The sequence below is a fragment of the Grus americana genome, chromosome 3 (genome assembly GCF_028858705.1).
Source record: "Grus americana isolate bGruAme1 chromosome 3, bGruAme1.mat, whole genome shotgun sequence".
NCBI classification, from domain to species: Eukaryota; Metazoa; Chordata; class Aves; order Gruiformes; family Gruidae; genus Grus; species Grus americana.
Window position 1 is genome coordinate 93,127,224 of NC_072854.1, and position 24,010 is coordinate 93,151,233.

Sequence of the window (24,010 nt, forward strand, 5' to 3'; positions counted from 1 at the left end):
TTATATTCCTAGATATTACAGTCTTAGTTACCTTACCATGGGAAGATTGAGGCTAAAAAAAGGTTTAAAAAAATCCCAACAAAACCCATCCAACCCTTGCTGAAAGACACAAGTCATGAATTTGAAAAGAAAACTCTTCCTGCCCTACAATTTGAGCAATAGACCTCCCCCACCTCCCCGCAGGTCCTTGAATGAGTTGAAAGAGATATCTTATGGGTTCTTCAGTACTTAAGTCCAGCTACAGGAAATTGCCCTGACAGGACTGAAATAGCATTTTCCTGTGCAAAATGGTCCTGAACAGCAACTCTACCTATGTTGCCAGTCTTCATCTCCCAGAATTAAAGGTTTGAGTTCTCCATTTCCATGAACTGCAGGTTGCTGTATCATGTTGCACCATGCATTGTAAAGACCATAAGCATTCAGTGAAAACATTTCAGGTTTTTTTAAGTGTCAGCTGGTCTGCGATTTTATCTGTTAAGCTATTGTGTTCAGAGGAACCGAAGCCGTAGCCAGGCATGGACCATAAGAGCAGGCGCTTAACAGATACAGGTTTATCCTGTTTTCCTACTTCTTCCTACCCTACCCCCTATAAATTACTAACACTCTACTAAAACACTGAGGGCAGAAGGTGAACAACAGTCTGTGGGCTCCAACCTGCTGGGAGCTGATAGAAATGCAATCAGGTGCTTACCAGACTGGTGTTATGTCCTGCCCTCAGCTCCATGAGGGGATCCCACCTCCCTCTTCAGCTGTTTTTGGCATCAGACACCCGTCAGGCACCTCTTCCTCCTCCATTACTCCTCTGTTTTGGGGCTGGGGGAAAATGGAGAGATTGGCTACCCTTACTGAAATCATGATAGCATCCACCCTTCTCCTCCTGCGCCTATGCACCTCCCCACTTTCCTAGCTCACACCTCAGCCATTTCACTCAGTTGCCCAAACGCTAAGGATCAGTCTCTTCATCCTCAGGCTGAGGTTGTCCCAGTTTCTACAGACGGCTCTGTCTTGATCACAGGTCACCTTTTTTTACCCATGAAGGCAGGTAGTTATCTATTTTCCAAGGTGTTTTAAGGAAACTGCTGGAGTTGAAAATATTTCTAGATCGCACTGCAGCTAGAAATGTTGTGAAAATTCATAAACAGCTACTCAGATATTTTAATAGCTCTGGCATAAGATTCAGATAGCAGTCATAAACACTTGATTTATTTTATTGTAGTACTGATCAATTCTAACACTTCCTGTCTCAGTGCACCTTCTTTAAAAACAGCCCCCTGAAAAATCACAGCCCCTAAAATAAGCTTTTGTTTATCTTACAACATTTGTCCAGAATCCTCATTGAATAATACTTTGCTATGCTCTACTTGAAGGCCAGATGCTGTTGAACTGAAGTAATCAATACTCCCTACAAATACTGGCATCTGCTTGCTTTATCAGCTCCTTACCTTCAAGCTCTTTGGATCAGGACTAGTCTCATCCATGAGGTGCATTACAAGCGTAGGGAGTTGTAAAAAGAAATCTCTTATCTTGATTGCCATTCTCCTCATGACAGAGAGGACAAATTGTAAAATTTTTATTGCAAAATATTAAAATAAATTATTTTACAAAGACTTAGCAAATATTTACATACAGTGTGATTCCAGTGACAATCAGCAACAAAGAACAGACAGGCAGGCATATTATGGAGTGATAAGTCAGAACTATACAAACTTCAAAAGCCATATGAAAGACAAGCTAATTTTTTAAAAGGTAAATCCATCACAAATGGAATGAATCCCACGAGGCACAAAAATGACAAGTCTACAACAGAGTTCTTGGGGGTTTTTTTGTTTAGGTCAACAGACTTGTATATTGCTTTTTGCTCTCCTCATCAGTGACGCTTGTCTGTCTCTACACATACTCTCCCAGATCAACTGGAGGAAAAGAAAAATCTCAACATATACAACTATGTCACCATGGATCTGTTATCAGTCAATGGTTTTATTTCTGCATGTTTTGTGACATCCATTGCCAGCAACAGATTCACAAATCATTAGTTCAGAAAAATTTAACACATCACTTTTTGTATTTCCTCAGTGATTTCGTACCAGTGTATCAGCTGTCTTAGATTGCCTGCTGTGAGATACGTATCTGAAAATTATGCCCTTCTGGTAAATATAGGCTTCAATAGCGCAAGACAAAACTAAGAAGTGTCACAATGACGTCATGAAGGATGGGGTCACATAGTCTATAGCACTTAAAAGGGCTTTTGTAGGAACAGACTTTTGTTGTCACATTTCAGGATTTTTAATACAATTTTTTTTAAAAAAAATTAAAATATTGGCTCATCTTGGCAAAATTAGTAAGTTGATATTGTGAAAGTGGACCCATCCTCCGCATGATGTGACTGGAAATACAATCTACTTGTAGGCAATAGCAAGAAAGAAGAGTTTCAACTTCTATTCCATCCCTTCCTTATATGTGCTTTTAAGCATTTTTTTCTTCTTTAAAAATCTCCTTTCCTGTCTTTCCAGGAACAGATCTGTCTCACCTATAAAACTAAGTCCATAGCATTAAGACAGCTGTTAACATTATTGGTTAGCTAAATGAAACTTTACATGGCATCCAAAGAAAATGTTTCCAGGTTGACCAGATAATATAAGACCTTACCAAGTAGCACTGGGGAATTCACTCAGAGGCACTTTTAGGGCTGAATACCTGAAAATCCAGCCTGGACACTCCTCTAACTCCCTACATGTAAATCTGAAGGCAGAAAGATATTAGTTTAGATCCCCCAGGCAGCTGCTTTTCTCAAGACATGGAAGACAGGCATGCAAAAGCTGTCTTGCGTAGCACTTCGGCAGTTCTGAGATGCACCATAATTTTAAAAACCCTGGGAAATGGTTCAACTTTTTGGAGAGAACCAGTATGAAAACTATGTGCCAACTAAAATCCTCCAAAACACTGAAAACAACTAGGGCTTAACGAGACCAATTGTGTTGGCCCCTGTGTAAAGAGGAATTTTTTCCCAGTGTTAGGATTACATTAAGGCACACGGTGGGATGTCTTGAGAACAGTTTTGTGAGGTGTGATCATGCTTCCCAAAAAAGCGGGAATATTCTACTTTGTTTTAATAAATTTAAACTATTACTTTAAATCCCATGATACTTATTATGCACACTTATAGTCTATGCTGACTACACTGGGAAAGCCCAGAGAGCCACATCTAACTCGATAATATGAACCAGATCCCATCCATTCTCAGCTCTGGCATACAAGTGCACTTTGCTACGGAGAACGGATAGTCTGGGTTCCAGCGTGCAACATTCCCTCCCAATCAAATCAGCCCAGCCAAGTGTCTGGGTTGTATTATTTCTATATTAAAGAGAAATATTTTCTTTTTTTAAATGAAGATTGGACTACGCTTTTCCATTTCACGCACTTTCAGCAAGCCTTTTCTCTCCTCACTGTCCTGTAGCTTTCTAACTGTCACTAAAACTGATCTTTGCAATAATAATGGAAGACAAGTTGGAGGACAACAAAAGCTATATGGAGTGCTTTCTCATTTTTCTTTTAAGCTAATGTGTACTTTTTTAAACAAAAAAAGAGAAGGCTAGACTTGTTACACAAGCATCCTGTGTATCATGCATGTAGTCTTACCTACCATTTCTTACAGTTACAAGGTATAGCTGTTAACCACAATCCCTCAGATGTATAGAAAACAGAAATACGTGGAGGGCTTGGAGTCATTTTAAAACAATGGCGGTGGTGGTATCTATTAGAAGTAAATCAGAATCTTCTCAATAGGGCCTCTGCTTCTTTCCTGTCAGATACAAGTCAAACTTATCCAGCCACCCCTGCTCCAAATAGCAGTAATATAATCAAATTTGATTTAAAATTAGAATCTTTCTTTAGCAATATTATCACAAAATACAGATTAACTACCAAATTCAATGATGTCGATTCCACATTTTTTGCCACTACAACAGAGTTGGCCCCCGCCTTGTGTTCACTTTCTCTTTGGGAAACAAAAAAAGAAACAAAAAAAGAAACAAAAAAAGAAACAAAAAAAGAAACAAAAAAAGAAACAAAAAAAGAAACAAAAAAAGAAACAAAAAAAGAAACAAAAAAAGAAACAAAAAAAGAAACAAAAAAAGAAACAAAAAAAGAAACAAAAAAAGAAACAAAAAAGAAACAAAAAACAAACAAAAAAAGAAACAAAAAAAGAAACAAAAAAAGAAACAAAAAAAGAAACAAAAAAAGAAACAAAAAAAGAAACAAAAAAAGAAACAAAAAAGTGCCAGTTTCCCATATGTACTCCTCCTGTGGAAGAAGCCAGCAACTGAAGCTGCAGCCAATATCTGCAGTTATTAGAAATATCTAGTAATTCAAGATTAGCATTGCAAGATTCCATAAGCTCTTCTTACAGAGCTAGTGAGTCTGCCAGCATTAAACCAAAAACAAGAGTGAGACAACTGTTAACTGTTCACTGAACTTTGGAAACTTTCAGACATACTGGAATGACTTAAATACTGTAAAACTAAACAGAACAACAGAGCTTGACATGTTAAGGTTCAAAGGTCTTGGCTATTTTCTGTTCCAAGTGTATTGAATACAACTGAAGTCAGTACCTTTTGCCAACACGTAATCAAGAGCCTCATTTGAAAGAATTGTCAGGGTTAACACATAGATATGGAAAAAAGAAAGAAAAATAAAACCATGGTATAATTTTCTTTGTAGCCAAAACAATTTGGGCACAAATGTTTTGAAGACACATACTTCCTTCTCAATGAGAACCCCATCTCCAAGCCAAAAGATAATACTTTCAGGAGCTTAGAGCCAAAGTTCCTTTTAAAAAAGTGCCTTGTGGCCTTAAGTCACTTGATCAGTTTGCCCAAGATTTGACATTGCCCAGCCTTCTTCAAAGTGAGACTGAATAACCATTGTACATGCACAACTTTAAAACAAAACAAATACGCAAAGTGTAATCAACTGTTTCAAAAATCATCTCTCATTCAAGTCTAGTCTGGAGTACCAAGGCAGGGAGGAACATCAAATAACAATACTGACTAAGACACTGCACAGATCAGCAGCAGTGCTACAGGTCCCTTCTGACAGACATTAGGGCATTTGGAGAATAACTGTGCCTCCCAAGGTGATTTTTTCCTCAGAAGAACAGTGTCAATAAAACTTCACCTGTACATAGATACTGTATAAGGTTCATTCAAGTATTTCCTCTAGGAAACGGACAGTGGAAGGACACTTTCAACATTAAAAGTTCATTGCATCCTGCTTGTGCTCATACATGCTTTGATCAATAGGTCTTCCAGTCACTTCAACAGTTCTGGGGCTGATGTGCAGTTTAGCAGCACAATTGGCGAGCTTCATCCCAGATGATTATTCCTTTTAGAAGGCTCCTTCTCGATCCATTCCTTTGGAATTTTTAATTTTAATAATTTTATTTATGAAATTACAATTGACTATAATTTGACAAGCACTGACATATTCTAGACAGATGTTTCAGATGCTTCCTCCTCAGTCTGCCAGCACACCTCAGCTCAGATCTGTGTGTCCCGGTATTCCACTCAGTTTCTCAACTGGTAGTTGCATCAGGTTTTTTGTGGTAACAACTTAACGACGGGCAACGTAAAACAAAAAGCAAACCCCTTGCTTTCATTTGTGATCAAAGCAGGATTCAAATCCAGGTTTTCAGAGGTGAAAGACTAATCAACTAACCGAACACATTTGATGCCCAGAACAGTCTCTTTGCAACAGTATTAAACTCCCAAACTAATTCCTCGACGAAATGCATAAACGCAGAGCAGGTCCAGTGTATTAACTAGTCTGTTCTTTTCTACTTTGTTCAAGAACCATAAAATCCCAAGAGCAGGACTCTAAATTCAACTGTTATTTTACAAGTTTTTCAGATAAGTGAAGCTGATGGGCTCAGCAACCAACTTAGGATGGGGAAAAAGGACACTGGAGTTTATTAGTTTGGGACTTGCTTTTGTTTTCAAAGAGACAGGAGAAACTGCAAAAACATGCTCTTCTCCTTGCTCTGTTAATTTATTCAATATGCACTGACCACTTTCAGAAAACCATTGTCAAGCATGCTTCACGTTGCAGCCTTCACATTGCTTACTGTATTATATTCATTCATCAGTTGTTCATAAGGCACAGAAAGTTCTAGCTCGTTATTGGTAAAGGTAGATTCATCAGAGGATGGGAATTTTACCAGTTTTTTTGCAGTTTCAGATTCCTCTGCAAGATTATCATCCATGGAGGATTTTGATGTTTCCTCATCATCTGAGATATCTTCCTCTTCATCATCATCTTCATTTACAAATGTTATATTGGCATTCTCAAATATTAAGGGTCGATAGTCTCTGGAATCCCACACTTCGCCTTCTTCTTCACTAATCCTGTCCAGTTGGTTTACAAATATGGTTCCTTCCAGAGGGCTGTCTCCAATATGTTTATCATGCAGGGGTCTCAGTACATGACCATTTTGAATGTCCAGGGAAGCCTCATCGTAGTCAAATGACTCTGTCTTTGTGTAAGTCACCTGGGCATCTATACTGGCATTCTGCATATTTTGTTTGGCATTTTCTACTTTAATCATTTTGTCATTGTTTGTCTTCAGGGCCTTCTTCCCAATTTGCTTAATAAGATCATTGTAGGTCTCTTCCTTCTTTGAAAGGAAGCTGAAAATGTTGACATCCTTTGAGGTACCCATTTGAAGGGGTTTTTTAGACCGAGGATGGTTGTCAAATGACTCTTTTCTTTTTTTCCTCCGTTTCTTGATTGCTTTGTGGACTTCCACAAACATACTGACCTTCCAGTTCACGAAGAGTGAAAGCCAAGCTAGTCCCAGATAGATCCATAACTCCACAAAATATCGGTAAAGGGCATGATAGTTTGCATCTGGATTTACACCTACAAAAAATTAAAACCAAGAACATTACTGAAAGAGGACTCGCAACTGATAAACCTTTGAAGTTATGTCCCTGAGAACTACTCCCTTTCACATTAACAGAGCCTAGTTGTTTGAGCACTGCTTTGAGAGGTGGTAAGTGGTGATCTGAAACCCTTCTCATAGAAAAAGGTGATCCATTTCTTGGCTGCATGCATTCTGACCACTGGACTACAACATAAAATGGCCGCATATTCATCCTCTCCTCATAAGCTATAAAAATGAACTTTTTTCCTGTTTGAAAATTATAAGCCTTCTCCCTGCCATTGAGGCAGGGGTATAGGTACCTTCCTTGAGAAAAGGATTCAGAATGCCATTTACAAGGACCATCTCCAAAGCCCTGAACAAGGCAGTGGATTTTAAAGACAGACAGGGTTTAGGAGTGAGACACCAATATGCTCAGGATTTCCTGTTGACTTGTTCCAGACAGCTACACAGAGAGCATTGACCAGTACTTACGTGCCCCAATTAGTATACTGGGTCCCATTCAAAGGTTCTTAACTATCATAGCGGATAGGCTAGCTCCTTGCCCAGAATAAGGACCTGGGGTACCCAAGTTACGAACTCCAGAACTTGGCTCCAGACTTAGCCCAATAAAGACCTTAGGTATCTAAGCCGTGATTGAAGAACCAGATCTACTCCACTGGATCAGTACCCAGTTTTAACTGAATCTTCTATTCAGCAAAATGTTTTGGAAAAGCTTAGAAATCACCTGTTTGAATTAAGAGTTTGGAAATAGAATTTTCACTACATGCATAGTGTGGCATAATACATAAAATACAATTACTGACCAGCAACAAAATCTCCAAATCCTATGGTGGTGATAGTGATGAATGAGAAATAGAGGCCTTCTATGTAATCCCATCCTTCAGTCACCATAAAGACAAAGGGAGGAATAACCAGATGGACCAGGACACCCCAAACAATGAAGATAGCTGTACATGTAATTTGTGCTTTCCTCTGTAAAGATAGAAGAAGAAGAAAAAAAAAAAAGAGTGTCAAGGAAAGCTCTCCACATTTTCTTTTCCCATCCATGGCATCAAGCATCATCTGACAGTATCAGACATTTGAGTTTTGTGCTAAGTTTATCAGCCATAAGTAAAAGTCACTGACTGAAGTAAACACACAACTGTTTTTTTTTCCTTTATGCAGAACTCACTATTCTTACAACTACTTGCTCAAACAGGATTATTTCCTCATAGTTTTCTTTCACAATCTCGAAAAGTTTACAGAGCTTCTGATATTTTATAAATAGGCTTAGGATACAGACAGCACTCTAGTCTAAAAAGTAGATTTTCCTTTTCTTCATTTGAGTACAGTGTTCAGAAGTGTTTAATATGTTTCTCTCCTATTTCTGCCTCCTATCCTTTGCCCCTGATGTAACCTCTGCACAGAGCTGCACACACACATGCATTTCACCATCATTTTCTATACTTTCTTCTCAGCTGCTGAACCAAGAAAGTTCTTGCTCCGTTTCTGAAAACAGGACGTAAACTAGTCCCACTGTCCTCCAGGCACTATGGCTCTGCATTGCCTCCCATCTCATCAGTCCTTTCCATCAGTTAGATCTGAGATTGAAGTCACTGGGTGGGGGGGGGGGGGGGGCACGCGGTAGAGAGGACGACAATACTAAGCCATCATCAAAACAAAAAAACCACCCCTCCACAAAAAAAAAAAATCTAGTAACTCAGAACAAAACATTATTTTCCAGTTGGTTCACTGCACAGCAGGAAGTACTCATGCTAGCATAGAAGCAGGTGGGGGAAAAAAAAGCAGAACAGCTTATTTCTGTGCCAGAGGAGCTTGCACAGAATGTCTGTGAAATGGAGCCTCACCTACATTTGTCCTACAGGTTTCTAATGTAAGGAGATACATATGTCTCCATAGAAGCTACAAGATCTATATTTAGTATCAAAGGTTTCTACAAGAGCTCATTTTGCTAGAACTTCTTGCAGAACTAACATATCAGACCCAATCCCCCTTTCAGTTATTTCTATGCAATACCATTTGGGAAAAATCGTATTTGTGCAAGTGTTCATTTACTACCAAGCTTAGCAGGTAAGTTAAGAAGTGTAAGCTTAATTCATGCATCAAAACCACACAGCACGAGGGTAAACAAGAGACGACCTTACCAGGCTTACTCCTCTTTTCGTCAGAAACTGGCCCAGCCTCTTGGCACGTCCTCCAAAGAACTTCCCCAGAGCACTGATCCATGTCAAGCAGAGAGGAACTCCAAAGAGCCCATAAAATATGCAGAAGAGACGCCCAGAGGGTGTCTTTGGAGAAACATTTCCGTAACCTAAAAGAGATAAGTATGTGCATGGTCTGTTCTTGTTGCAGAGAATTCAAGGCAATTCTACCTATGAACAAAACAACATTGCATGGGCTTCTGCTGTATCAGACGCTCCTTACTTCACCATCTAGAAAATCTTTAGCCTACTCCAGCTGCTGATCTGAATCTGGATGCCTTCCAATTCTACTCTAGCAAATGTGTATTCCATTAATGCAGGCTGAAAGGATTACTGCATTTTAAGTGTTTCCTACATTTTGTGCATCTTTTTCTTGACAAGATGAGATAAATATGAAATAAAGCTCATCTCAAAACTTCTAATATGATTCCCCAACCTTAAGCAGAGCTGTTAAAAAACTTAACTAAGTCAATTTTATAGAAAAAAATAAAAAGCTCAAAATCACATGGAAGCTAGCTTCAGGATGAAAAGATCCACTACACACATTTAACTTGTGACCTGGTACCTTTCCAGGGTAAGAGTTTGTCAGTTAAGTGCAATACTAGTTGTAACATAGCAAGGTATTTCAACTGAATTTAATTCTTTGCTGGTCACAGAACCCAACACGACATTACAAACTAGGGCTCTAAAATCAGCAGCCTATATTCTGAACTTCCGCCAGAGCTTTCTTATTTAGGTGTGTTCCTGACATCAACTTTTTGTCATAAGTTACATTATGAGTATTGTGAGTTTCAAATACTAAAGAAAACCACAGTACTGCATACGGTTTAACAGTAAGATTCCCATTTCTGTATACATCCAGCCCTCTCTGGTTATTTTGCATTGTAGGTGTAGCAAGGGTGTAGCACGTAGCAAAGATTTTTCTGTAAAAGCAGAAGGCAGATGACGTTGAGCTCTGAAAACGTGCATATCAAAGGAGGAAGCAGTCTTTCTATGCAGAAGGTTTTACAAGCACAAATCAGTAGTGAGATTTAGAAGACAACACTTGTTCTACTTTGCCTTCCTGAAGAGATAGATAACTTTAAGAGATAGATAAAAAGTCTAGATTGTTCTGCAGGCCAAGAACACTGATAATTCGGTAGCTTAAGAGGATGCATGTGAGTAACAGAACAGCTATACAAAACCCTCATATGCACATGCTTTAGGTATTGGTTTAATGGACTGTTTTGTAACACTTTTGTTTTAGGATTTTATGATTTGGAAATTTAAGTGCATGAATTAATGGAAATAGAACGACACCAGTCATCCCCAACAGCAGCTTGAATCTGTTACTTATTGGAAAGGCACACATTTCTCTTCTGTATATGCATGGAGAGAGTACCAAAATACTGGGTTTTTTCCTCTGTGAACCTGCGGATGATTACTTAACTTTAGGCAACTCCAGCCATGGGGACTTTATTCAGTGGCTAGTTTGACACATAAAAGGAAGAATACAAACACACTAGAGCATACAGAAAACTACAGTTAGGAAAGTTGACATATTAAATACTTACCGATTGTAGTGATCACAGTAGCAGCAAAGATCACAGCATTAGGCCAATTCCAGTTGTTGAAAGTATTATTCCCAGTGATGGCAACCCCCTGTCCAGCAGCATTTGACACGATCTGTAACAAAACAGTTTACAGTCATTCTTGGAAAAACCTGGCAGTCTGAAAAAGAAATGTGTCTGTCCCTCTCAGGTTTTCTCCCTTTGTTCATACTTTGAAAATAACCACTCATGTTTTTTTGTGAGGGCTAGCCTAGTATATTCACTAACAATAATTTTATGAAATATTAAAAAGTTGCTTCACCTAAGAAAAAGTAGTGCAGGTGCTCTGACATTTAAATAGGGGGGTTTAATTAGATAAGCTTTTACTTGATTTACCAGTTTAACCCAAATGGATCTCTTCCAGAGACCAAACACACTCCTCCAGACTGAACTAGCATTTAACCTCCAGTGCAGTTCTTGAATTTGGTTTAGTATTAGGGACATCTTCAGAACTACTATACATTTCAAAACACTGTTACATGCCTCAGCTTGACTTCAGTATGAGCAGGACGTCATAGAATCCTTGGCAAAGCTAGTGCGATTAATGTTAATTCACCTGCTGTTCCTGGCAAAGTCAAACCATCTACAAGTTAACGTAAAACTACCTTTCAAAGACAGAAACTTCACACTTTTCCAAAGTATTCCATGCAACAGGACTCTAATCATGGTCCTTGAATCAGGCCTCTTTTTTTATCCCATCTTTGAATCTAGTATGCCATGATGAATGCAAAGCACTCATTTACAATGTTTTAGGGAAGCAAGTGTAGTTATTGGTATTTCCACAGATTCAGTAAGTCATTTTTTTTAACATCTTTCCAGGTCTTCAGGTGCTCAAGATTTATTAACCATCTTTACTTTTTGTAGGAAGGGACTTGGAAGACCCAGTTTCCCCTGCCTTTCCAGAATTAGACTGTAGAAAACACATTGATAAAAAACCCTAATGACTATTTAGTGCAGAAAGTCAAAATTTCAGATCAAAAATCATGCATCTTGCTGATTCTGACATGTATTTCTATCTCCCTGAAGTAAAGCAAAGCGATTTATCATATTTTCTCCTAGAAATACCTAGTTATTTAAATCTCTGTCACATCATGCTGCAGTTAAAGCCTTCTCAGATTACTCCGCTTTTTTCCCTTCAATGTAAATCAAGGTTGTCTGAAAAAAACCTCTGAGGCTGCATCCATATACAGGAGAGGTAAAGGTATCTCCAAAAGTTGATTCATAACATTATCCAACTTCCTGTGTTTCTCCCTCAAAAAGCGTTGAGTACAAAAACCATCTTGAGCTAAATAAGTAAAATTGGAGGCAATATGCTTTTTCTTTTTTTTTAAATAAACATGAGAGGTGACATTTATCTTAAACTGGTAAGAACTTACAGAAGCACCTACAACCAACTCTTCCTTTCCTCATCACCCATTCCTTCCTTCCTACCTGATTAAGATCTGATCTTGGACCCAGCAGAGACTTAACACAAAGTTCAATCGCTACTGAAAACATATACAAGTTAACACAAGTTTTAATTATTCTTGAGACTTATTACATATCACCGCCCTTCTACTGTAATAAAAATGCCCTCAAAGTGAATGTATTGTGCATATACAAGATGCAAACAATTTAATTAAAAATGCACTTTCAACACGCAAGCTATTACAAAAGATAAAAGGAGAAGCATTGAAAGTGAATGAAGGTACAGAACTAGATTTTTCTCCTGGTAAACTCAAAGTGTGCACAAAACTGCATGCAGTGTCTTTCCATAGCCTACAGGCTCTGGATAAAAAAGAATGGAGAGAGAGAGAGAGAGAGAGAGAGAGTTCTTACCAAGACAGCCATTTGTCATAAGAAAGTAGTGTTGAAATGAGAAGTAGCCTTGAAATGGGCAGGTTGAGAGCAGGCAAGTAAACACACAATACCATCCCCTTCCAAAAAAAATAATTGAGGTAGCTATAATGGATCACAAGGGTTTGTATGAGTAGAGACCAACCAAAGCAGCTTCATTCATTTCTGCTATGGTCTGCAGATGAACTTCCTAGAAGTCCCAAAGGATGTCCAGAGTACCCGATAGACACAATCCGTGATCTATTATCTCTGAAAAGATTCCTTGACTTTTTCCACTGCCCAGCAACACTGTACTAAATGTTATATCAAACATCAGTTCTCCAGTCATTTTCCATGTTATAAGCACACTTGGATTTTTGTTTTTTATTGTTATGTTCTCACAGAGCAACTGATCTCATAAGAGACACGCTGAAGTATCTGTTTTCATTGTCACTGTGCCATTATCTCATTGCATTACTCCACCTTCAGTCTGAGCTAATGAGCTCAGTTTCCCAGTACATACAGTTATGTTAAGATCCACCAGTGTTTGAGGTCTGGAGGTGTGAGGGGGGCCCAGACTCAAGGGGAAGAAGCTGCTGGACTGAGTAGCAGACAGCTGCCCTTCACACTCGGACAGTTAACATTTTGGGGGAGAGAGAGACAGCTCTCTGAGTTATATAAACACTTTACATAGAGAATCACAGATACTTTCCGGCCAAAGCTGCCACCGTCTCCCTGTCCCTATTTGCAGATAGCTATCTGCTATTAGCACACAATTATCTACAATCTACAGTCTAGACTTTTAAGTTGCTTTATGCCTGCAATAAGCCTGAATGCACTATATGCATCCCAGCTGCAGGAACAAAGATGGTCACAAAACATGTTTAGATAGCTTTGGTGCAGTGGGAAATACATAGCTACTTTCCAAACAGCATAACTTTTGCCCATACTGAAATAATTAAATCTTTTGGCTTCAACAAACATTGTGAGTGGACACTATACAACTGAAGAGCAAATACGGGGTTTTTTTGCTTGGTAAATCTGTTAAGCAATATCAGGCATGCCCTTATTTTCACATGCTAGGATATAGAATGCTGTAGGCTGCCTGTGCTGGATTTCTTAAACTACAGAAAATTTGCTCTAAAAAGTCTTTGGATGGGAAAATAGGGGGCAGGTAGGGAAAGGAAGAAGAGGGTAGATGGTGTAAGTGTTCTCAATATCTCAAAAGATCTCATTTAAAAATACCTTTTCAAGTATGCCCAAATTCAAAACCCGAAAATAGTTACCTATCTCAAGATTTACACATCGCCTTAGACCCCACCTCATGACAGTTTGTACTGATAAAAGCAGGACTTCATTTTCAGTCAAACAACTTTTGCCTCACAGGAATCAAGCCTTCTCTTCTCCCTCTCTCTCCACCAGCCAAATTCTGCACTTTGACAAATGAAAAAGGAAGAAAGATCTAGAGTCCCTGGAGCTATTGCTGAAAGTAAACAGACTTACAATTGCAGAGAGAGATTTAAGACACATATAAAACTAATACATCTTCTGATGACATTAACACAAGTAGAAACTGGGATGCCATTTGAACATAATCAAGCAGACAGTTTGCTCCATTTGCAGGTACTTCCCCACAAAACCCAGCACTGCTCCAATACAGCCTTGTGTTTCCTGGGCTTGGTGACATTTTTATTAACTCCCTGATGACCAGGTTTACTCAAGATTTATCAGATATCACAAGAACTAGTTGTTAAATCTCCTCTATCTTGGGCAAAGGAGAGGCATTTCTCTCAGACGCTTTAGGCATGTGCCACTTGCATCCCCCCTTATGAGTAACAGTAGGGCTGAAAACTTCTCAAAACAACAGCTTGCAATAGTCAGAGACTCATCTTAGCTGTCCTTGTCTTTGTATCAGCAGGAGGGATGGTTGAATTTGAGATTTGATCAATACCACTGCGAGGTAAAATGGCTCACAACAGAATGACATTTAGTCCCTGTAGAAGCAACGTGAGGGTACAAAACTAAGAGAACAAGTACATTGAGACCGCCTCCAAGTAAACTTTATCATAACTCGATATGTTGAATATGCCATTTTACTTTGGCTTCTTGGCCTTCAGAAGAAGGAAATAAATGGGACAGAACTATCACCTTCTGCCTCTGTAAGCATGAACAAGCGCACAAGGCTTTGCTTTCTTTCTAGGAAAAGATGAAAATACTCTTTTATACCCTCTCTTCAGGTATTTATATACATCAAGGAGATGACCCATGCCTTTTCTTCTCCAGGCTGAACAGTCCCAGTTCTCTTAGCCTTTCTTCATAGGAGGACTGGAGGACCCTCCAGTCCCTTGATCACCTTAGTGACTCTTTGCTGGACTCTCCCCAGCATGTCCCATGCCTCTTTTGTATTGGGGAGCCCAGAACTGGACACAGTACTCCAGATGTGGCCTCACCAGTACAGAGCAGAGGGGAAGGATCACCTCCCTCAACCTGCTGGCAATACTTTGCCTAATGCAGCCCAGGATACCTTTAGCCACCTTTGCTGCAAGGGTTGGCTCATGTTCAACTTGATGTCCACCAGGACCCCAGATCATTTTCTGCAAAGCTGCTTTCCAGCAGTACTGGTACATGGATCCCACATGCGGTTAGTGATTTTATTCTAAGAGTTAAGGACTGCAAGAAAGCAGTGATACAGGTTTTGCATATCAAGTAGAAATAATTTCTTATTTGGCATGAAATCCTAGGCACTGTAATAAGGATTAGCTAGATCTGATAACAATGAGCAATAGGAAAGAAAAAGAATTTCTGGGGTACTTATGGGCAGACAGACAGGCCAGACTAAAAGACACAAGACAACAAACAGGCTATATAAACTAGAGCAGCAGATCCTGCCCCACAGGCACCCCATTACATACAAGAAGAACAGCCAGATATTGCTCAGTGCCAGGTCTCTTTTGAAGAGGCCGAAGCCTCTCATGTTATTCAAGGCATTCCCTGGAGATCTGACACACAAGTCTAATGGTAGTTTTAAACTTCTCCCAGTGGTATGAACAATTCTTTTGCAAATGCTACATGTCTCTCCATAAGAAGAGAGATGTAATTGAACTATTAAGCCTGAAGTCAGAACCAGTGGCTTTCATTCTGCTCTCAAGATTATTACCATGTACATAAAGGACAATCACAGCTGCATCCAAAACCACAGTCCATTAAAGCAGTAACTGACACATCCTTTCAGGACTCCTAGGCTTTGTCCCCACTTCTGACTCTGAAGGAACATGGGGTAATTTTGCTTCTTTCTCAAGTTCTTTTATCAAGGATGTAAAGATTTAATGCACAGAAAAACACTGAGAATTACAAGTCCATCAAGTACTTTAGAGACCTTCCTACAAGGAATAACACTTTAACAGCAATCTCTTTTCACATTGACATCCAAATCTTTTATACAATTTGAAGAAACCAGAAAACTGTGCAGTAGTTATCTAATCATGGGTACATACAAAACTGACAATTTAGCCAATCATAATAAAATTGTCCAGGGTAATAAGGCTTAAATTTATAATATCAGATGAAACTCTGTACTGCTGTTTATCTTTAAGTAGATTTTCATTTTAACCAAATCCAGCAGCAGCAGAGAAAAACAAATAGGTGAAGTGGTACAAGAAGCTGTATGGACATTTTTTGTAGCTTTTAAAAATCAAGAAAACATTTAAAGTAACTTCTAAATTACTTTAAAAATAAAAATCCGTGCCATGCAAATTGCACACCCCTCTACTTGTCCCCCATGGTTTTTGCAGTTACCTAGGTTTTCTGGCTCCAGTTATAGAGTTACAATAGCAGTCAACTGTTTATAATATTCAGATGTTTAAATGCAACCAAAATATATTTATCTTTTCAATTAAAAAAAAAAAAAGGTCACATGTTAAGACTCCCAGGTCAGATATACATTACAAAGTTCTACTGACCCAGATAATACTGTCTCAGGATTATATGTAAAGAAAGAGAAAACAAACCCTCTCAGTCAGTATCTATTTTGAAGGAAAAAAGCCTATGGGTGGTCACAGCTAGATTGACAGAACAACTTCCCCAGACCCATCATGCAGACAGGCAACACAGTGGCTGTGGCCAGAAATTTCCTGCCCTGTTGGCATATTGCACTTTGACATCTGCTTGCATATTAAAAGCAGTAGAAGCTATTTCACAGGCACAGTCTGAATTTGTAAGTACTAGCTAGATCAAAAGTAGTAGATTCACAGTCAAACTAGGAATATATTAATCCTGGCTGACAGCTGTCATAGCTCATCTATTTAATAAGTTTGTGTGTCCAGTTTTTAAGCAACAAATATATATTTAATATAATAATAAATGTCGTTATCTATTGTTTTGAGTTATAGTTGTTGGAGAAAGAAAATAAGAAAGGGGGCAGGGGGAGAGGAAAGAGATATATTTAAAGCCAACTGCCTTCTCCCTGCCTCCCCAATGTGTCCTGACTGAAAGGAGGATACCGTGCATCAGAGAATATTTTCTTCATTAGAGTATCTTGGCAGCTTGGTGTTCGTGTAAGGAAAGGGAAAGAGAAGCCAACTACAAAACTAATGGTTTTACCAATGAGTAAAATTCAAAGAAACTTTTTTCCCCAATTACTTTTCATGTCTAGATATATGAGGTGTATACATGTAATGATTTATTAAAATTTTCTTGAGTTCTCCAAAACCTTCATATTAACCCATATATTCTTGAGACTGAAATATTTCACCTCTATTCCCAGCCTTCACTTCTGAAGACAGCTGCACTACTGCTAAGAAAATCTTGCTATGCCACAATGCTCACTTTGGTAGCCAGAGATGCAACGTGGCAGAACTGCCGAAAGATGAGAGAATACACATAAGGTTAAATGATTTGATCAAGGCAGCAGAAAGAGCAGCTATTCCAATGTCATCTTTAGGAGGGCTGCTATACACATGTCTGTGCACACAGAAATCAAAGCTCATCGCTTCTTGGAGAGAAGAACAGAAATCCTTTGAGGATTAGAATACAAAAAACACAGTCTAGAATACAAAACAGCAGCACCCTATTTGGACATCTGTATTTCTGCCAGCCACTTGGCACACATAGTACGCAATCTGCTCAAGGCAAGAGTTCTCAGGAAAGGACGGTAGTAAATATCCACCCTTCCCAAGCAGCTCAAAGTCACCAGAAAAAGCATACGCTTGTGGTTCCTGCCATCCTTTTTTTCACCCCCATCTCTTGTGTAATGACAGGCTTATCCTGATTGCTCACTTGGACTCTGAGCTCCCAGCTGACTGAGAGACTCTGGCTTTTTGACCAGGGCCAGCGCACAGAGCCAAGTGAACAAGCCTTTCAGGCTGCCTTAGCCACTTGACAGTCTCTGCAGGACTATGCTAACCAGCAGGACTTAGGAGAGCTGACCTTTCATTTCCCTCTCAGCATTATCTGTGTTTGCAATATGAATTTCATGTTTGTCAGGACAAGAACCATGCCAGATGTGAAAAGAAGTCTTTTAGCTGAGTCCTGGATTTCCTACTTCACTTCTGTGGGGAATGGTTTGCGACCTTTTTTGTAGAAAGAAAAATAAGACTAGTGAACCATATTGTCTCGGTCTAACAGGCAACACCCTTGTGTCTTGCTAACCTGTGAAAGCTTTAGTGTCCTTTACTGACCTATGCAGAGAGTTGAGTTGGAAGGTGGTTGGGGCAAGAGGTGCAGGATATGAGTCAGCAGCACCTGCATTACAGAAGGATGGAGGGATTTAATAAATTACACATTTATAAAAGAGGACATCAGTTGACTACACACAAGTCTGATGCTGGATCAACGGAGCATATAGGAGTGAATCCACAGTTAATTCAACTGCTGTGCATGGCATTTCTTCCCAGCTGACCTATACTAAGAGTTGCTAGGTTCTCCAAGACTCTCGCTTACCCTAGAACTTCTACAGTCTATTTTAACAAATGTAAAATCCAAGGCAGAAACAACTTGTTTCCAATAGCACAATGGGGTTACAGCCAGTAGCCACCTACCACAAGGCCAAAGTTGAAAGTGAGTCAAAAAATAGGAAGTAGGCACTGAGGGATTAATGTTTTCTTTTACTTCTAAATAATAAAATCCCCACAAGCTCACATTTGGTGTTGATAGATATAAATAATAAACTTAACCAAAAGAATACACAAACATTACCCAAAAAGCTAGAGACACCAATGTGGGTATACAGGATTCCTTCCCCCTTATCTAGAAATTGAATTAGAACAAAAATAAAATCAAACCCTGGAAAGCAAGTGTTAGTCCCAATGTTTACATTCCTACATAGATCAACTACAAATAGCACGGGACAATTTTTCCCCTTGCTGCCATACACTGCATTTATAAAATGTTTGATTAAGTGTTATTTCAAGTAAAAACATATTTTGCATTTTTTCAATCAACAGTTTAATCTTAAAATACAGTTCCTATCAAAGGGCAAACTGTTGAAAATTCCCACTTGGAAAAAAACATCCTGGCAAAATATGGGTTTACATACTTTAGGGGAGGGTTGTCTTTCCAGCAATAGCAAGATTTAATCCAGAATGAGATGGTATTTTCACACTTCTACCAATACAGCAGATAGAACATTATCTTGTCAGTTTTCCGCAGTCTTCAGAGAAAAGAGAACTTCTTGGAGTTCTCCTCAACACTTCTTTTTAATTGCTTTAACATACCAGTAATTTGTGTGGTTTTTTTTAACAAGGCAATATTAAAATGTAAATTGCTAAAAGTGACTTTAAATGATCCACCAGTATCTTAGCATATAAAACAGAAAGGTACATATATAGGCCAAATGCACTGTAGATACCACATTCTATCAAAAAAAAATTTAAAGCAAGATTGAACTTGCTCTGCAGAAAAAGTTTAGCTAGCCTTGTTCATTCTTCATTTACCCAGGCAACTTCTCAGTATTTCATTCTATTAATGCAATGGTGCTTCTCAATGCATAAATGAATTATAGAACCAAAGACACTCTATTGCTTTCCTTTCATTACAGAACTTTGGTCTGTCAGCCACTTGGACTTCCATCTAAGCATGCCTCTTCCTACCTAACAGAGCCTCCAGCACATGCCACTTCATACAGAGCTGTCCCTACATTTAAGCCTGATATTTAAAGAATGCATGTACATACATGCCTGGTTTTCACTTTGCATAGTTTTGTTATATAACAGGACAGTAAACCAGACATCATTTGTGTCTGTTAGTTTAGAATACAGCACACCCAGAGGGCTTTTTACATGTGGCTTGGTCTTGATTTCTTAATTAGGCTGTTTTTGTCATTATTCTTTATGACTTTAAGTATTGGGAAAACTCCTGTTCCTAGACTCCAGTGTGCCCAGCACTTTTTTAAAGCAGCCTTGCTAGTTTTATTAGATAGAGATAGCACAGTGGGATACATTGTCTTGTACTGGATGTTGAAACCAGATTCCAGTGAAAGCAATTAAGTACATGCTATGAGGAAAACCATGGGTTAGAGCTGAGGATTCCTTTAAATTCACTTATTAGCCAGGAAAGCAGAATAGGCTGTCTAGTAAGAATACCTGAAAATCACAGCACTAAACACAGTTAGCCATACAAGATACTGCAAAACACAGAGAAACACAGAAATGGTCTTCAGCAGAGGGAAAATACACTTGACCAAATAACTGCATCACTCTGCTGTAAAGAAAGCCTATCCTTTGAAGAACGTGACTGAGCTTGAAGAGGGACTAGAAAGCATTCACATCTTAAACCTACACACATACTTTTACACTGGAAAATATTCGCTATTTAGTGTAGTTCTGAGGGAGCTTCACCTGAGGTTTATTTAGGTGCTCAGAACTGAGGAAGAACACAGAAATATCCCAAAGCAAACTGGAACTGCTCAACAGTGAGCTCTAAGATACCTCTGCAAAAGACACAGTTTGTTGGACAAGCCAATAAATTCCTATTTGCATCTGAAGTTATATCAGGTTAGCTGTTCTTTTTAAAATTCACACTACCCAGTCCCAGAATAACCTGTATGAGAGAGTTTAAACAAGAACATCCTTGCTATGGATTAGTGTACGACTGCATACAGACTCAAGGACTTTCCAAAAATGTTGTGAGCAAAGTTTTTCAAAAGCACTTGCGTTTGGATGCAATGCCATCATTAATAAAACCGAAGAGATAATACTGTCACAGGTCCCTACCTTTATTAGGCTAGTGGCCTAAAAATCTATCCTGATCTTCTTTCTAACTATTCTGCTCAGTGAAAAGGACTTTCCCCCACCTTCTCCCAAGCACCAGTAACAGCACCTTTTTCCCCCTCCTCTGACATCATTATTTTAACACACCACCAACTATGCATGTTAAACAATGCAGAAAGTTCTTCAGTGGACTGAGTCTCAAAAGGAACAGAGTGGAGACAAATGAGTCTGGGCACTTCAGGTATTTTCCTCTTGGGTTTTGTTTTACCTTTCTGCAAGTGCAACATGTGTGTGGGAACGATATTAAAAAGCTAAAAATTTTAAGAGAGACCAAGCATTAAGTTTTCTTAATCTATAACTGCTGACACTGACAACCCAGTGAAGAAGTAGTAATTTGTTTAACCTGTGAAGGGTATTCTCACTAAAGACAGTACTACAGGCACAAGCATCTCTTCTTGCCGCTGTGGTACTCTGTTTCCTAGTTGGCCAAAAGAACCAGGGTAGAGAATGCACATTTGTCACAGATAGGAACACTTGTTATTTCATTCTTCTAAGTGCTCATTTATTTTCTTGTTTTTAGATTACAATTTAACCAGACTAAGTGATCCTTTAGAAAAGCAATCTGTTAATTAACCCATACTGGGCAGAACAAATCATGCTTTTCAAGCACAATCTCAATTTATTAACCAGAAATAGTTCTAGTCAGAGAAAAAAAGGGGAGGAAAGGTTTTTACATGCAAAATTAGAAGATGCATGCTCTGTCCTGGTTTTAGCTTGTTATCTGACGGCCATGCAATAAATCATGAATTTAGAGGAGATGTAAAGAAGCATCTTTGTTCTTGCTTGAACCTGAAAGACTCATACAAATTTAATTGTGGCTAATATTTATGAGTCTGAAAGCCTCAGGACACAGTCCAGTGGAAACAATTTGTGAGTCTACAGTCAAATTAATTCCATCTTATTGCTGGGGAATGGCGAAGGTAAATAATTTTGCCAGCTATTCCCTGCTTGGAAAGATGATCAAAATTAGACAAAGCACGAGCAGGATGAAACAGGATACAGGAGAAGTAAGGATAAATATCTTCGGCACTTCTATAATGCCAGCATTAGATATGTTGAATATTCTTCTCCTGCCCCTCCCAGATAAAACCAGACATTCACGTGCTGACCATTTTAGTAGTTCACATAAATGTAAATGCTGATTACTGCAATGAATTCCACTCTAGCTACAGCAGGTCCTTAGGGTTGCTTCTACTTGGAGAAACAGAGTCTTAGTATTGCTGTAATGTACTGCAAGATTACCAGCTTGGTGATCAGCACTGTTAACTAGCACCATCTCCTCTTCATTCCCACCGGGGTGAACACAAGCTTCACAAAATGTATTGATATTTTTGGGTTTTGCATGGAAAGTTACAGCAGAGTAATAAAAGTAATTGCCTGAGGACATGATGCTTCCCAAGATGCGAGTGCAGTCTTGTTTTGTTTTTTGTTTTTTTTTTTCTGTCCCTTGGCACTGAGAACAAGGGCTGAGAGTTTTAAAGTTAATGGAAAATATCCTGGGAAATAATCACCATTGACATGACAAGAGAATTATCTCCTGTGGGACAAACAAATGGGCAGGGAACAAATGTACCACTTAACCCTCCTAGCTTCCTAACTTCTGCAGTATCTGAAAATTAATAGGAAAAAAGTAGTTCCAGGAAAGGGTGTTGATTTAACAACAGAAAATGCATGCCTGCAGAAGGGAACCACTGGAAAACCATCTGACTTAGCTGAATTACATCCTTCCACAAGAGAGAGCAGACTAGCAAAATACAGCTTAAAATTTATCTAGTTTCCATAACTTCCTCCTTCAGTCTATGCTATGTACTGAATCTCTCCTTCAATTAGCCTGAACTAAGAGGAGAGTTCCAGAACTTCTGTATCTTGAAACTGGACTTTATTGCCCTTGAAAGCAATATAGGTTTTGTCATCAATTTTATTTAGAGAAGATAAGGTCTCATACAGGTAGCACACAGGTTGTGATAAGCCCCAGCAGTGCTGTAAGCTTAAAAAAAAAAAAAGTAATGACAGAGAAATCAGCTGGCACACTGGCTGTATCTTTTAGAGTCGGTTACTTGCATCATTTCAGTCATTACCAAGGGTGGCACCAGACTTTTCATTCATATTACCAGTGTAATTGGGCACCCTGTAAATCTAGTGACATTATAGACTTTGACATGCCTTCTATATATAAACACCTTTTCAAACATTTATTGCTCAGCTGATTTGAGAGGCCTGCAAACAGTCCTGGCCAGTTGTACACTAAATCATTACTGCTTTCGTTTCAAGGATAACATATCTTGATGAAGAACCACGTTTCAAAAATCAGATGTTTTTAAAGTTAGCTTTAAGGTGTCCTAGTAACTCACTGCAATTTATTCTGCCTCTCCGTTCCCATTCTCTGACATAAAAGTGCTGTCATAACCTACTGCAGTAAATGCAAGGGGAATACATTTTTTCCATGACATGTCATCAGTCCGGTAATACAGTTTAGGCATCTCAACAACAGAAGCACATCAATAAAAACATAAGGGGAAGAACTTCAAGGAATAGCTAGATGCTTGAAATCCATTTCCTGATGTCTTGCCGTCATTCTGCAAAGCACTGGTGAAACTTAGCTGGTAGGATTTCTACAATTCTGGTCATCCACTTTCAAGAAATGGGAACAGAAGCAGACAAGGGCTAGAAGAATGAGGATTCTATTATGGGTAAGCCAAAGCAATTTGTACTGCAAAAATAAAGGCTGAGAAGGGATAGCATTGCTTTCTTTTGTACTACATCTAAACCTACAACACAAGACTGTAAAAGCCATTTAAACCATAACCCAGTGTCGGTATAAGAACAAAACAAACAAACAACAAAAAAACCCCCCAAACCCCCAAAAAATTCAAACCTGAGCATGAAATTAAGCTCTAAAATAAAACAGGTTCTCAACTTATGCAATAGTTTTTAATTAAAGCATTCAGCATGGTAGTGGAGATGAACCTTCCTATCTAAATCAAGATCCAGCTTAATAGTGATTGATTGGTTTAGTTTAACACCACATTGTAGAAATATTTACATTACAGGTAAGATTTTGGATCTGAATTCTAGTGCATGAGGGCACATATTATTGCTCTACAGTAAAATCCTCTTAGTAAGAGAGAAGGAGTTCTTCAGACAGAAGTTGTGAGAAAGAGTAAACAATTCCACCATTTTCTGTGGCACCAAAAGCATGCAGGA

The 24,010-nt window shown here is 38.8% G+C and overlaps 1 protein-coding gene across 1 annotated transcript in view; it reads right to left on the reverse strand.

Moving 5' to 3' along the window:
• Positions 1-5,409: 5,409 nt before the first annotated feature.
• Positions 5,410-24,010, reverse strand: part of KCNK5 (potassium two pore domain channel subfamily K member 5) — a 33,791-nt gene continuing 15,190 nt past the window's right edge. The window contains exons 2-5 of the mRNA XM_054822743.1: positions 10,692-10,803; positions 9,082-9,248; positions 7,741-7,909; positions 5,410-6,912 (exon numbers count right to left, since the gene is read on the reverse strand). Of these exons, the coding sequence (XP_054678718.1) occupies positions 6,092-6,912; positions 7,741-7,909; positions 9,082-9,248; positions 10,692-10,803 (1,269 nt within the window). The 3' untranslated portion in view covers positions 5,410-6,091. The remainder of the gene's footprint in view (positions 6,913-7,740; positions 7,910-9,081; positions 9,249-10,691; positions 10,804-24,010) is intronic.